Source organism: Ruditapes philippinarum, unplaced genomic scaffold (genome assembly GCF_026571515.1).
Source record: "Ruditapes philippinarum isolate M1 unplaced genomic scaffold, ASM2657151v2 ctg4806_1_1_1_1, whole genome shotgun sequence".
Classification (NCBI taxonomy): Eukaryota; Metazoa; Mollusca; class Bivalvia; order Venerida; family Veneridae; genus Ruditapes; species Ruditapes philippinarum.
The window spans coordinates 2,480-17,733 of NW_026863865.1; the positions used below are offsets into that span (position 1 = coordinate 2,480).

The following is a 15,254-nucleotide window of genomic DNA, read 5'->3' on the forward strand; positions in this document are numbered from 1 at the left end:
ATTCATACATTTACCTAGTATATATAGAAAATATCGAAGTCTAAACTGTAACTGAAATATGGGTATAAACTGTAACAAAATCGGATAAAAATCGCTAGGTCTATGCTGTAACCCTGCACAAATCACCTCGCTCTATACTGTAACATTGTTTATTTTTTCAAACGCATTTAATGAACAGGAAAATAGGTTCAACTGGTCATTTACTTTTATAAACGTTTCCTAACATAAAGGACTAACGTTTTGCAGATTTACTTTTGCTAGGCATGCATAAATAATGTCGAAATTGGAGAAAAATGCGTTGGTCTCTCGATTCAAATTTTCAAACTGTCAAATCTGCATATTTATGAGACAATATAGCGATAAATCTGCGGTGCAGAGTCTGAAGAAATATATGACTAGATACCGCATTCTGTTCCTTACAAGCAAAGCAAACAAACGTCTTTTAGAAACTAAACTACTTGTAGTATGGACCGGAATAAAAATCACATACCTGTCCTCCCAACAAATAATCCTCCATCTTTAGAATTCTATACTGTAACCCAAAAACACGATACTGTAACACGTTCCCTACGGTGATAATAAACAATGTGAAATTACCCCATTTTATCACGATCATCACGTATTAACTTCTATATTTTTGTACTACACACGTTTTATATGAAACTGGACTGCCGAATGCAAATTGTGCCAGAGTCTTGTGTTGTCTGGCATCAGATTATCAAGTGAAAAAATGATTTTAAATTCGTTGTAAGTTTATACAAACTTACATTTTGTAAAGACTACGTTATACTAGTATATAGCTCGCCTGCACTTTCCAGACTAAATAGTTGAAGAACCGACAACTCCTGTTGGATGCTATATTTAAGTAAACACTTATTACAAAACGATATGATGACTAGACAATGTTCCAATGATATATGAATGATATATGAATGGTATAAATCACGCAACCATCAAAGATCTGAATAATAATCGCTCATAATGTAAGTTACCAGATATTTTGATGCCACTAGTTAAGAATTTCAGGTGTGCATGAACTACATTATTAATGCGCCTCTAATTCTGAATACGGGTTATCAGTAATACCGCAGTTTTCAAACTTTTCAGATGTACTATTGTACGGCCCATCCTTATCATCTCCAATATTTGGGACGCGTTTATATGTCTCAATTTGATTAGATCCATACACGTTATCAGACTTCTTAAATTCCGGGTTGTCACCACCCAGTTGATTGTAAGTGTCGTTTCCAGTATTATAAACATTATCTGTATGCTCACCAAACTTTTGAAGCTGTGCATCGGTTGACATACTTACGTCGTAAGTTGTATCGCCCAATGTATTGGATCCACCTTTTGTCATTGGGTCTGCATGATCATATGTTTCATTGGGAAGCACATCTGGTCTTTTACTTGTGGTGTTATATTCGTTTTCATTTCCCGATGTACTATACACATGTGTTTCAGCGTCAACTGGTCCACTTTCTTGGCTTTGAAAAGCTTTTGCGTCATCATTTGTGGTAGGCTCGGAATCATTTAGCATTGAAAAGTCAGGATAATTGTACTCTACGTTATTCAACGCACTTTGGTTTGATACATTGCTGGACATTTCGTATGTGAAGTTAGGATAGTTGTATTCAGGTGTGGTTACTCGTTCATTTGTTTCTGGCATTTTGTTAAACCGATGTGACAATCTGTACCTTGAAAAAGAATTTCATTTTTAATCAAGACTTTATGGAAAATATAACACAGCAGCAGCTATTTATAACACAGGAGAAATGATTGCCATATAACATATCCCATATATAATATCGAACCTGCTTCTTAAAAAAAGGGTCTACCGAATGTTATATAAAAATGTCCACTTTTGATATAGTGGTCTTATAACCTGCCATGCACGCATATTTGAGAGCTTACGATTCAAAACGCACAATAAGTGGATTACTGATCTCCATTTATGAAATATAATTAAAGTTAAGCTATTGGCTCAATAATCAGAGAGAGAAATACTGAACAAATATCATGCAATAAGGCGCTACTTTCATACCCTGTCGCATAGCTCTAAGGGGATTATGATAACGGCCTCCGTATGTCCGCAAGCACACGATGTGCAAAGCGCAAACTTTAAGTTATTGCCCTGCCTTCAGGGTTAGGTTTACAGGTATAATGTTCCGATCTATATCTTTTTTACTCTTGTAATGATTTTCAATTATTTGTATCAAATAAACACCACAATAACACGAAATGCACATCACGACAGCAAAGCTTTACCCATTAGGTCATTAAACATTTACCTTTAAGATTTCTGCGACAAGGGACATGTTTTTTCAGTCTGCCTTGTCTATAGTATGCTTTGTTTAAGGTGATTAAAAGTTTTATAAGACAGACTTGTACAGACTGGTATATAAACACAACTGACAAAATTTGAAAAGGAATGTGACAAACGCTTTATATAGAATTCATACATCTATTACCAAGTCTCAAATATCAGGTTTGACAACACAAAACCATAAAAGGGTGTAGGAAATAGGAGGTCTAAATAGGCACTATTACGCATTTTTTTTGTAAAAAAATGGATAATTATCTTACAAAGACGAGTAATCTGATTGTCAGACAATAGCCTTTAAACTCCATATGAAAATTGTAAACTCATACCTTTGATTGGGATATCATCTAAACATCAACATATCAAAGCGACCCCTTGAAGGTTTTTGATATTATGGGACTGGATTTTTCCCCGATAGTTTTGTACAATGGTCCAATAATTTGCGTGCAAAATTTTCATGTGCAAAATGATCCAAAAATGAAAAGCGTTGCAACGTTTCAATCACATCGGACAGGTTATCGCACAAAAAAATCGACTTTAAATCTAATTCCAATAATATTGATGTATCATCCTTGCAACTTCATTTTAAGTGTTACACCTGATCTATGTAAAACTTTCAAATTTTATGTTTTTAGGCATTTTAACCTAAGAGGAGTTCCTTTATGTAAACATGTTTATTTGAAGCTGTGATAAATACGAGATGTATAAAATAATGAAAATAATGACAATGTATAATATTAAATACTTGCCGCCTGTATATGAATGTTACGGTTACCACGGCAACTGCAATAGCTACCAGTACACCTACAGATACTAGGGCGGGGACACTTGAGTCTAGATATAAAAGAAGATGCTTATTGCAAAAACATGCATCGCTGTCTGATGTTTAACATACAAATCTTATCATTTTCCTAGAAATATTATTCATGTTAATATAAATGTAAATACGATCCAGTGTTATTGTTTCTGTAGTTTGCTCAACTTCATGAAATGTTTGTTGATACAAGTAACGTGTCAGCTTTATTGCTTTATTAGTTTGAAAACATGTACTTTAAAAAAAGAAAGAAAAAAAGAACGACAAAAATGAAAGAAAGTAATATATTCTGGTCTACGAAATATTTTTGTCGGATGTGTTCTTTATCCACAATCGATGTAATGTTTTTTTTTTCTATGTTCGGGCTTCTCTTTTTCGGGCTCAAAATACATGTAAATTGGAGACAACTCAAAATTAAAACGATCAAACCACGCTGTCTACGACCCTCTTTGATGGTCAGGCATCATAAATGCAACAGCCGTGTTTGAAAACCAGTTACATATTGGAACAACTAGCCGATGCTGTATTTCTATAGTTCTTATTAAAGTTTCACAAACAAATGAGAATTTTACACAAAAGAAATGATTCTGTAAATGTAATTTACCATTGTTTCCTGATGTATTCAAGTCATTGGTATCTGTTGTTTGTTTGTTCTTCTTCTTTTTCTCCCTGTCATTGCTTTTCTTATGAAGCGCTGATTCTTGGTTATATAAAATAAAAATGAAATACTTATACATTTCTATGTCAATATCAACTAAATGGATTCTAAACAATGTTCAGTATTTTTGATCGATTAGTAAGTATTCATTCGCAGCTATTCGGCCCTTTCCGTCAAACGTCGGATAAGAATACGATAAGTTCCTCGAACACAATAGTAATAATACGATAAAGACCTTGTAATCGAACATAATAGTAACAATACGATAAGGACCTCTCGATCAAACACAATAGTAAGAATACTGGTACACAGAACGGTATTTGGTTGTACCAACTCTAAGAAACTTAACAGTCATTTGGGAGTTGTTGACTTAAGTTTATTCAAGTATATCGAGTAAAATTTCAAATTAAGAAAAAGTATATTTTTTATCATGCAATGACATCGATTTCTTAATTTACCTCTTAATAATTTTACCTCTTACTAGAATGGAAATATTATACTGATAAACTTTGAATAGAATATATTTTTCAAATATCTTTTTCTCTAACATTAGGCTTAAACAATTGGGACTATTTCTTATAGATATGACCCTTGGCATATTGTTGCGCGCGACATGAATTCGAGAGGGTCTTGACAAGTTTTTGTTTGATTTGAAATTCACAAAAAGAAACGATTATCAAAATTGCAAACATGATAAATAGAATACCAAACAAGTGTCTGATTTATAAAAAAAAAATAAGATTAGCCTGACCTTTTTTCCTTAGCCTTCATTATATATTCTTTATTTGAGTCTCATCCATACATAACAATTTAAAACAATTCAATTACATAATTTTACAAAATAAAAATTGTTTGTGTACGGCCATTTTAATCAGAATTACAAGAGACTGTAAAACAAGGTTAGCTTTTAAAAAAGCTAGCAGCGACTCGCTTCGTAATTTTTTTCCAGGGGTGTGTTTAAATGTAACAATGACAGTTCTGTAAGCTGAAGAGACTTCAGCAAACATCAAAATAAAAGTGACATATAAAGTTATGGAAGCCAGTTATTTTTTCTCAGTTAAAGAGGAATATGAGTATATATGAAGATGCATGTAAACAGATAGAATGAAGTCCCTATATCTATGCACATTTACTATATGGCTTGCTCACCTTGGCCAAAAAAATGTTAGATAGGTAGAATTCATAAAGATGTCTCTTTATACGAAGTTAAGTTGTAATATGTTATTTAGTATTCGAATGAGTGACAGACACAAGTCCTATACAGGAATATATTACTGAAGAACTCTCTTGGGTGTGGGCGAATTTAGATTCATGGGGCATGATTAACATTTGATTTGTACAGGTTCTCAAGGCATTGGTACATATTCAATATTAAAGCTGGAGGCATTGAAGTATATATCAATAAGACTCAAACATATTTTCCCTAAGCATTTTAATAAAAATTATGTCCACTTCATCTTGGTATGTGAAACATTTTAAACAAATGGATATGATGTAGATACATGAACAAAATTTTTAAGTGGTCAACAAGGTAATACCACATGCCAAGTATTTAAGGTTTAGGCATTAATAAGGTATAAAGGTGTGCGTACATGTGTTTCTATATAAGACGTGTCCTTGACCTATCTGTAGAACAATACGAATAACTATGAAAGAGGACTCCTGTAGTGTGGTTAATGTGCAGTCTTTGGTTTCATAGATATCATTTAGAGAAACTAAATTACACATTAGGGACAACAGAGGGAATTATATTTTAAGAGGGCTTGGTATAATGATCATCTCCTGTACAAAGATTCAACGACAATAATCAACACAAATATAGTTTATTCCTTTTCCCTATATATCTAATACTATTCCGGATCCCGGGACTTTTCCCCAACCCTAAATACCGGAAAGGATAAAATGACCTGAAACAAAAAGAAAAAGAAAAAATGCACAGAACCAGATGTAAAATATGTTAATTAACCAAACGAAAACTAACTACAGAGAAAACAGGTGAAATCGATAAATCAAAAGTCAGTGTAAATATGATTTATTAAAAAGAATTTATGAAAACAAACATCTTAATCATCATTATATCTTTGCACTCAAAGCAATACTTGCTGCTTTTTAAAAATGGCGTGAAAACTGAAGGTTTTTTGACGCAATGTAAGATTAAATTTGATTGGCTAAATAATTTTGGATTCCAGCCCTAACAGATAAATTTTGTAGAAAGCTGGAAGCCAAGCTTCGATTAAATTTTTGGATGGATTCGGAGTTTTAGGTTGTTTCTCAGTAAAATCCTAACGTAATACGTTCATCATCTGATTTTCAACTTTATACCCCTAGACCAAATACTGAACAATTTCGTAAGTCTTTTGTTTATTCTGGATCTTGTATTTGGAACGGCCTTCCTGATTATATTAAGTCTGCTTCATCTGTTAACCATTTTAAAACCTTATACTTGAGGTTTTATCACGCATTGATGTATACAAATTGATAATCTCCTGTATGTTTTACATTTATGTATTTTAATAGTTTGATTATGTTAAATTTATATTGTTCCTTGTTGAGGGCCTCATGGAAGATTGATTTGTTTGTTCAAATGAGTTCTCTCGTTAAATAAAGTCTTTATTATTATTATTATTATTATTATTATTATTATTATTATTATTATTATACGACGAGCCGGCATAATCTAATTGAAGGGAGGCAATTCTGCAAGAATTTCCAATATAACTTACAGAGTTACCTCTCTTCTCATTCCATATTCATATGCATATTATAATTAAACTTTATTTACTAAAACAAGAAACTATTGCCAATCTTGTTCTTAAAGACTTTAAAAATTTCTGGTACAATTGCTTTATAGTGAAAACCATTGTAATGTTCTCTTCCTTAAAACCATAAACATTAGACTGAATGGCAACAGATTCTTAACTCTAGATAAAATTATTTTGCATCACTGAAAGGATAAAACCTATATAAATTAAAATAAAACATTGTTCAAATTTGATAATTTAATTCAGACACTAGTATGGTATTCTCTATTTATATACTTATTAAAGTACAAAATATTGATTCGGATTTGTTTTAATTGTACATCATTGGGGAACGATGAAGGAAACGAGGAAAAGTTTGACTGACTGTAAGCATTTAAGATAAGATGAAAAAAAAAATGTTTATCGTACCCTTTTCGCACAGTGCATTCTTCTGCATATTGTCGTCTGTAAATTTGAGAATGTAACCTTTAGGATCATCTTGGACATAGCCATACTTTCTTTCATAATTGCTTCCTTCCTCTGAAATAAATAACATTTTTAAAGGTACATTTTGCCAAAAAGAAAACGGATGAAATTGTTCCATCTTTAGAATGGACAGTCATGAGGTTTATAACGTTTAAATAAAACTTTTGGGGCATGAACGATGCTTATCACATGGATAAAGTAGTGCTACATGTAGACTTCAGAAAAAAGCCTCTGCTGGATAATAAAGATAAAATATAAACAAAGGATAATATCAGCCTCTAAATAGCTACAAACGGACAGATAAGATCTAAATGAGTTAACTCTATATTTTGCAAAGTTTTGAGCGTTGTGCTGATCGACATAACTTTTTCAGATAGGTTATTTTTTGTTAATGTTGTTGTTGTTTAATAGAAAACAGATCATTCATATTGCCGACTTAATATCAATATTCCTATGTTTAGTCCATATCTGATCTTTAAAATTTGAACAGTCATTTTACACGCTTGAATCAAAATACACCGAAGGACGAGCAACGACTTTTGATTATTTGACTATACATGTATACTAATAAAATCAAAGCAGTACCCGTTTCATTGTACATGTACTTGAAGATGATATCAAGATGTAGTTTTCTATCTCGTGCCTGTGTCCCATCGTCTGCTGTACCATCAAGAATATCGTCTGCTGAACTCTTACGACTGTCGTCTGCTGAACTCTCACGACTGTCGTTTGTTGAAGCATCATTCTCCTTTCTCTCGTTTTCTGATTCGTTTTCTATCATAGGTAATAATAAGCAACGAAAGAAAACATATGAGCCGCGTCACGACAAAACCAACATAATGGGTTTGCGACCAGCATGGATCCAGACCAGCCTGCGCATCCGCGCAGTCTGATCAGGATCCATGCTGTTCGCTTACAAAACCTATTACAAGTAGAGAAACTGATAGCGAACAGCATGGATCCTGATCAGACTGCGCGGATGCGCAGGCTGGTCTGGATCCATGCTGGTCGCAAACGCATTATGTTGGTTTTGTCGTGACGCGGCTCATATGGTTTTAAATTTCGACAAATAAATATATGATAAAATGAATTCCCGTGCAATTCGAATACATAATGATGTGCTATAATTATATAGTTTGCTTTTCTCATGGGTTGTATCGCTGGAATTGGTTGTGTAAAATTGAATTCTCATGAGCATGCGTTTAATTAAAGTGATATAGCTCACTAGAATATAACAGGCGTGTAATTTTCCATTTTATATACATCTTTAAATTGTGTATTTATACAAATTCTAAAATTTGAGCAAAATCAATATGATTAGGTTTAAGTAGGATAAGTATATGACGTACATCTTCTATATCTTAATAAGAATGCAAAATACATGTATAATAACTGAATAACCTGCACAATTCATTATATCATAATGGTATGACCGAATAATGTAAACGTTATTGTATACTTATACTTTCTATTATTTTGAAGAAAAAAAATCAATCAATTAAACGTTTTTAAAAACTTTCATGTCGGCAAGTTGCTTGACTTATCACAACTCTTGTATATACTTTGCCACAATTTCTTATCTTCCATATATTTCTTAAAAAGCAATTATTACCAGACAGAAACGAAAATCCATTTTACATTAAAATGCTTGAAGCTTACAGAAGTACATTACAAAGTTTAGTTTTCTTTATTTTCCGTTGATTTAATAACTAAGCATGCAAGGTTCAGTGTGAATGTACTAATATTTTGATCTTGAATTTCGTGCTCGTGAGACATACACCCGCCTTGTAAGATAATCTATTTAAAATGATTAATGTTTAAATCTCGTAAGATAGAAGATACATCAGATGAGTACCGTTTTTGTTGATATTGTTTTCAGACTGGTAAACACTTAAATAATCCTTCCCTCCACACCTAAGACGTTTCGGATGACTGCAATGTTTGTCGCAATTTGACGCATCCGTCATAGAATTACCGTAAGGCTTTTCAAAACAAACGCACTGAAATATCAAACAATATTATCTACAGTTACTGAAAATCTATGTCACAATAAAAGAAAATTGAAAATGTGTAAAATATGGTGGCTGATTTGTGCCATTCGTGTTTTCGCCCGCAACCCTCAAGCGAAAAGTCGAAAATTAACAAGTTAAAATGGCGGGGGCGCGGAGCGAAAACACGCTTATTAGCGGGGGCGTTGGGCGAAGTTTAATAAATAAAACTTCGTCCCGCAGGGGCGTGGAGCGAGATTAAAGAAATAAAATGGCGGGGTCGCGGGACGAAAACACACTTATTAGCGAGGGGCGAAGTTTAGTAAATAAAAGTACGCCGCGAGCCCCCGCTAATTATCGTGTTTTCGTCCAGCGACCCCGCCAAGTCGATAATTAACAAGATAAAATGGCGTGGCGCGGAGCGAAAACACGCTAATTAGCGGGGGCGCGCGGCGTACTTTTATTTATTACAGTCACAAAGTTGAAACTTGTGCTTAACATAAAATGGCTTGTCTGGTGTTGAGGTCAAGACTATTTTCGTATTTAAACATATTTTCATGTGAATTCGACGAAAGTGAAAGGTTTAATTCTACCGCAAACACGTCTTTCTGATAAAGGGTGCGTCACGCGACTTTTCCCGACATCTTTGTTTCATTTTTGGAACATTTAAAGAGACGACAGCAACAGACATCTTTAATGCATGACGATTTCCGTTTTTGATGGTTTTGCTTGTTTTATATCGGCGGTACATACGTTGCCATGACATCTTGCGCATAACGTAACTTCCTGGATTCAGGTGCAACGGCGAACGTTTTTACGTCATACACATCTTAGTCTGAATTTGTTTCAATAGCGTACACAAACAATTCATGAACAGTTCAATTTTCAGCTAAAATGAATTTCAAATTGAAACGCGTCATTTTGTTTTGCGATCGTTTCATGTTGGTTTATTTAAGGATGTATCAATTTCGATAACAAAAGAAATGGATTATAGAAAACGTACGTAAAATAAATTACAAATAGATAAGAAAACTTAAAAGAAAGATAAATTTATATATTATATTAAAGTAATTAATTAAAATAGAAAATTCGTTAGAAGCAACACATACATATTTTCTGGATATTCCTATATATTTTGAAGTCAAGCATTTTCTGAAGCATTTGCTAGCATCATCTTTATAGTTTTCTTCCTGGTACTCATTCCTTGAAGGAATAGCAACGCAATCTGTCAGATTGATAAACACTTATACATGAAACAATTTCAATTTCTATGAGTATGTTAATTGTATTTACATTTATTTAAAACCTTATAAAATATAACCAATAAACTTTCAGTGTTTGAATCACGTCATGTACAAAAATTCCTTATTTAGTATTTGATCTGATTCTAAATATTCACCCTCGTCTTCATTTTTTGTATCCAAAGTATCTATATATCAAATGCATATCGCAACACATATGGCCTCGTTTTCGTTTTCAGCGTACCAACTGAAGAAACATATACTACAGGGGGCGGGGCGGGGGGGGGGGGGGAGGGGGCGCCAGATAGCCTCGCGTTTCGATTCCCTTTCTGTTACATATTTCAGGACATTCATGTTTACATTTTTATAGCAATAAGAGTCATATAAACATTAAAAAAACTTATTTAATATAGTAATAGTAATATGATAATAATATATTTCCTTACCAACATGAATGAGTGACATCTCAATCGAGTAAAATCCTACCCATAGTCCATCAGTTATCCCGTTTAGTATTATATCATTTGGTTCATCATTTATAGTTAGACAATATTGTTTACGGGGACAAGTGAATATCTCAGGCGTTGCTATATGACATTGTTTTAATGCAGAAGACCAATTTGTCGTCTGCTTCGATATATCATACTCGCCTTCAATATAATTATAAATATATATGAGCCACGTCACGACAAAACCAACGTAATGCGTTTGCGACCAGTATGGATCCAGACCAGCCTGCGCTTCCGCGCAGTCTGATCAGGATCCATGCTGTTCGCTATCAGTTTCTCTACTTTGTTAGGGTTTGTAAGCGAACAGCATGGATCCTGATCAGACTGCGCGAAAGCGCAGGCTGGTCTGGATTCATGGTGGTCGCAAACGCATAACGTTGGTTTTGTCGTGACGCGGCTCATATATAAATACATGTATATGTTTCATTCACAATATATGCAGTAATATTTTAATAATAAATACAATAGAAACATTAAAAACCGTTTTAAACGACGGCAAAATTTATGTTATTAAATAAGAAAATGAAATAACTATACAACATTGAAACTGACTTTCAAAATGATTATAAATATATAATTATTATTTTATATATAAATATATATTAGAGTTCCATAGATACGATATGCTATAATAGCTTTAAAGGGTTTCAAACGGCAAAACTATAATTATAGGTTTAAGATAAGTTGATAAAATAACTAGAAAATGATTAAGCTAGACTACACGCCAACACTTAAACAATGATAATTATGATATTGTTATTAATGATGATTATGGTTTTGAGCATGATAAAAATGATGATAATTATTATGATAATGGCAACAACAACAACAACAGTTATATGATAATTATGCTTATGATAATAATGAGGACGTTCGTGATGGTAATGATTATGGTGATGATGACAATGATGGTGTTTATCATGATGATACCTTTTATGATGATTGGTGATTATTATGATGATGGCAAAAACAACATTTATTTTATAATGATGGTGATGATAATAATGATGACCTTGGTGATGATGATGATAATTATGATTATGGTGGTGATGATATTGATGACTGACTACTTTCATGATAATTATTATCGTGTTGGTGATCATTATGATGATGGCACAAACAACACTTATATGATAATGATGGTGATAATGATAACTATGACGATGATTAGTGATGATAATGATGATTGTGATAATGATGCTGTTACATAGCAAATGTCTATATGAATAAATAAAGTGAACTTACCAAAACTTCGCGTTACATAAAACTGAATTAAAAACAAGTAGGAAAGTAATTCATTTAAAGCCATTTTGTCAAATAATGTTAAAATTTTAACGTTTTGATGAATGTATAAAATGACAATATTACATGTCGCATCCTTATTTGAATGGACAATTTCCGCTTTTAGAACGTTTATCATTATAGATACAATGAAATAAAATTATAATCAATAGACTAAGTGTTTTCGGGTTGGAGTGTACGCATTAAGTGTTTTTCTATGAAATCGCGATAACAGTTATAATCAAATTATATATCCGCATAATATGTAGTATGAGCGGAAATTTTCAATTCGTTTTTGATTATGTTGATAGAACCATTTCCTTTTTCCATAAAGAGGAGTGTTTAAAGCTGCACGCCTCCAGATGAGCAAAAATATTTCGATAAAATCAAATCTAAGAAAAATGTATTAAGATTTTAGTTATGTATAAAGCTTCAAAATAATAGTAATAATTTACAAGTTATGTGCTATTAATGACCGATTTTTCAGTATTTGTAGCTATATTTCTACTGAGTTACTAACGCAGTAAAGTTTTTTATGCATATTTTAATCTTTTTATGGTAATTTACATAGTTTGTTAAGTGTCATTGATAATGTGTAAATTGCATTCTTTTGTTAACTCCACAATATTATATTGTTGAATACATTTTCAAATTTTCATGAAAATTATCATGAACCTAGAGGCATGCTGTTTTAAATATCCTGTAACACATTTTTTTCATGGTTTTATTCCATAAATATGATGCTCAAATTAAGATTTGTCAATATTGTAAGTTCCAAAAAGCATTATTTATAAAGATATTACCGAAATTATCATTTCATGTAAATAAAAGGAGGTAATTAGAAATTTATTTTCTATAAATTCTATTTCAAATTTTCCAATAAGAAATGAATGCATATAATTTATTGATTAGATATAATGTTCACAAATATTTGCAGTACACATTTTACATATTCTTTGATGTTTGAAAATTGTTTTATTTGCATAATTTTATACATATATATATATTTTTGAAAGTGTGGTATACACAGAGTAACAATATCAACCAAAAACAGACATGATCTATTTCAAATTTTCCAATAAGAAATGAATGCATATAATTTATTGATTAAATATAATGTTCACAAATATTTGCAGTACACATTTTACATATTCTTCGATGTTTGAAAATTGTTTTATTTGCATAATTTTATACATATATATATTTTTGAAAGTGTGGTATACACAGAGTAACAATATCAACCAAAAACAGACATGATCTTTAATATGAACGTATATCGTAGGTTTCAACAGTCCATTTACCTTTAAGGGCCATCATTAAAGTTTTAAGTAACAATTGCAAGTTTATTTTTTTTATCCAACGGCAACATCTTTGGAGCCCCTTAGGTGACATTTTCCACACTTTTTTCCCCTGAACTTAATTCGTTTTTACGAAATATTACTTCGTAATTACAAAATATTTATACGTTTTTAGGTTTTACAAAATCTTATTTCGCTTTAAAGAAATAATAATTCGTTTTTACGAATTATCAATTTGTTGTCACGAAATATTAATTCTTTTTATTTAAGAAATATTATTTCGTTTTAACGAAAGATTAATTCGTACAAAAGACATGTTAATTCGTTATTAACGAAATCTTGGTTCGTTTTTACGAAATAATACAATTCGTTTTAACGTAATATTAATTACGATATACTAATTCGTTCAATAACAAAATATTAATTTCCATCCAAATTGCCTGTCGGCGGGGAATAATATGGATAAGCCATTGACAACACCTTTACAATATGATGATACAGCGTGATGGTGGTGTTAATGTCGTTGACTTCATACCATTTGCCCCTCACCGCTGTGGATTCGAATCCCGACAGAGACTTTGGATTCTTTCATGTGAGGAAGCTCTCCAACTAGCTCACGGAACGTCGGTGGTTCTACTCAGGTGCCCGTTCGTGCCTGAAATAATGAACGGAAGGGCACCTGAGGTCTTCCTCCACCGGTAAAGCTGGAACGTCGCTATATTTTCTATACTGTGTCGGTGTAACGTAAAACCCAATCAAACAAACAAACAGACAGCGTGCTAACCAGATCTCCAAAAAAATTGTTTTATAGTGTTTGAACTTAAGTACATTTTCATCTTGACCTTCAGCCAACTGATCTCAGTATTTGGAGGGTCAAAATACTATATCTACATGCAGTAACGAGAACAGCAAGTAAAATCATATGCTTAAGTAATTAGTCTGACATTGGAATTGAGTTGAAGGTCATTGTGAGCTTGACATAGAATCTACTAATCTAACAATCAGAAGAAGTCATCTACACGCCTGAATCAACGTTGATACCAAATATAACGATGTTAAGCCTGATTGCCCTCAAGTTGAACAGGGCTTTTGAGTGAGACGTCATTCTCAATCTTTAGGAAGGTAGGTAGGTAGGCAGGCAGGCAGGCAGGCAGGCGGGCAGGCAGGGTGGACGGGCAGGTGGTTTTTAAGTAGGTAGGTAGGCAGGTAGGCAGGCAGGCAATGGGTCGGTAGATAGGGAGGCAGGTAGGCAGGTAGGCAGGCTGGAAGGTAGGCAGGCAGACAGGGTTGGCGGGTGGGTGTGTAGGTAGGTAGATAGAATGGTCGGCAGGGAGGTAGCCGGCAGGTTGGGTGGGTTAATGCGTCTGTAGTAAGCTAGCAATGTAGGTAGGAAGGCAGGCAGGCAGGGTGGGCGGGTGTGTGGGTAGGTAGGTAGGCAGGGAGGTAGGCACTGGGTAGGTCAGTAGTTAGGTAAGTAGGCAGATAGGCAGACAGGCAGGAAGGGCGAGAGAGTGATATGGTAGATAAGTAGATAGGCAAGCAGGCAGGGTTGGTTGTTGGGTGGGTTGGTAGGTAGGTAGATAGGTAGGTATAATTACAATCATTGATTAAACAAAATACGTATAAGGTGTATTTTCTTTCATTTATTATTGTATTTTATTCATAACTTGAATATAAATCGTTATTCTTATCACCTGTCTCCAGTTTAACTATCTTTCTTATCGATTTCATATTAAAAACAAAAAAAACTTAAATACAGCTTTTATTAACTTCAGATTATTTACATTCCTTATGATAAACTATTTTATCCTTCATTAGTTATCAACGTATTTTTCTTTTCTTAAAAGAGGCTTTCATATCAATATTGCAGGATGGATTATGACAAGTTTAAAAATACAGTCATGTCAAAACAAGT

At 33.1% G+C, this 15,254-nt stretch overlaps 2 protein-coding genes across 2 annotated transcripts; both read right to left on the reverse strand.

Annotated features, from left to right (window-relative positions):
- Positions 1-581: 581 nt before the first annotated feature.
- On the reverse strand, positions 582-3,830 carry LOC132723597 (uncharacterized). Its single transcript, XM_060708351.1, has 3 exons — positions 3,742-3,830; positions 3,073-3,157; positions 582-1,697 (listed from the first exon to the last, which is right to left on the reverse strand). Exon 3 carries the CDS (start codon positions 1,667-1,669, stop codon positions 1,046-1,048), a length of 624 nt encoding a protein of 207 aa, XP_060564334.1. The 5' UTR covers positions 1,670-1,697; positions 3,073-3,157; positions 3,742-3,830; the 3' UTR covers positions 582-1,045.
- A 2,628-nt stretch (positions 3,831-6,458) lies between these two features.
- Positions 6,459-12,151, reverse strand: LOC132723598 (uncharacterized). The gene is made up of 6 exons (XM_060708352.1): positions 12,006-12,151; positions 10,698-10,901; positions 10,120-10,235; positions 8,878-9,022; positions 7,608-7,796; positions 6,459-7,076 (listed from the first exon to the last, which is right to left on the reverse strand). The coding sequence occupies exons 1-6, from the start codon at positions 12,067-12,069 to the stop codon at positions 6,931-6,933; spliced, it is 864 nt and encodes a 287-aa protein (XP_060564335.1). The 5' UTR covers positions 12,070-12,151; the 3' UTR covers positions 6,459-6,930.
- Between the last annotated feature and the right edge of the window lie 3,103 nt (positions 12,152-15,254).

Coding starts and splice junctions, on each gene's coding strand:
- LOC132723597 (XM_060708351.1), bottom strand. CDS start 1,669: ATGCCAGAAACAAATGAACGAGTAACCACACCTGAATACAACTATCCT.
- LOC132723598 (XM_060708352.1), bottom strand. CDS start 12,069: ATGGCTTTAAATGAATTACTTTCCTACTTGTTTTTAATTCAGTTTTAT. Junction 10,236..10,697: donor GATGTCACTCATTCATGTTG/GTAAGGAAATAT, acceptor TCAATCTGACAG/ATTGCGTTGCTATTCCTTCA. Junction 9,023..10,119: donor TAGGAATATCCAGAAAATAT/GTATGTGTTGCT, acceptor TTGATATTTCAG/TGCGTTTGTTTTGAAAAGCC.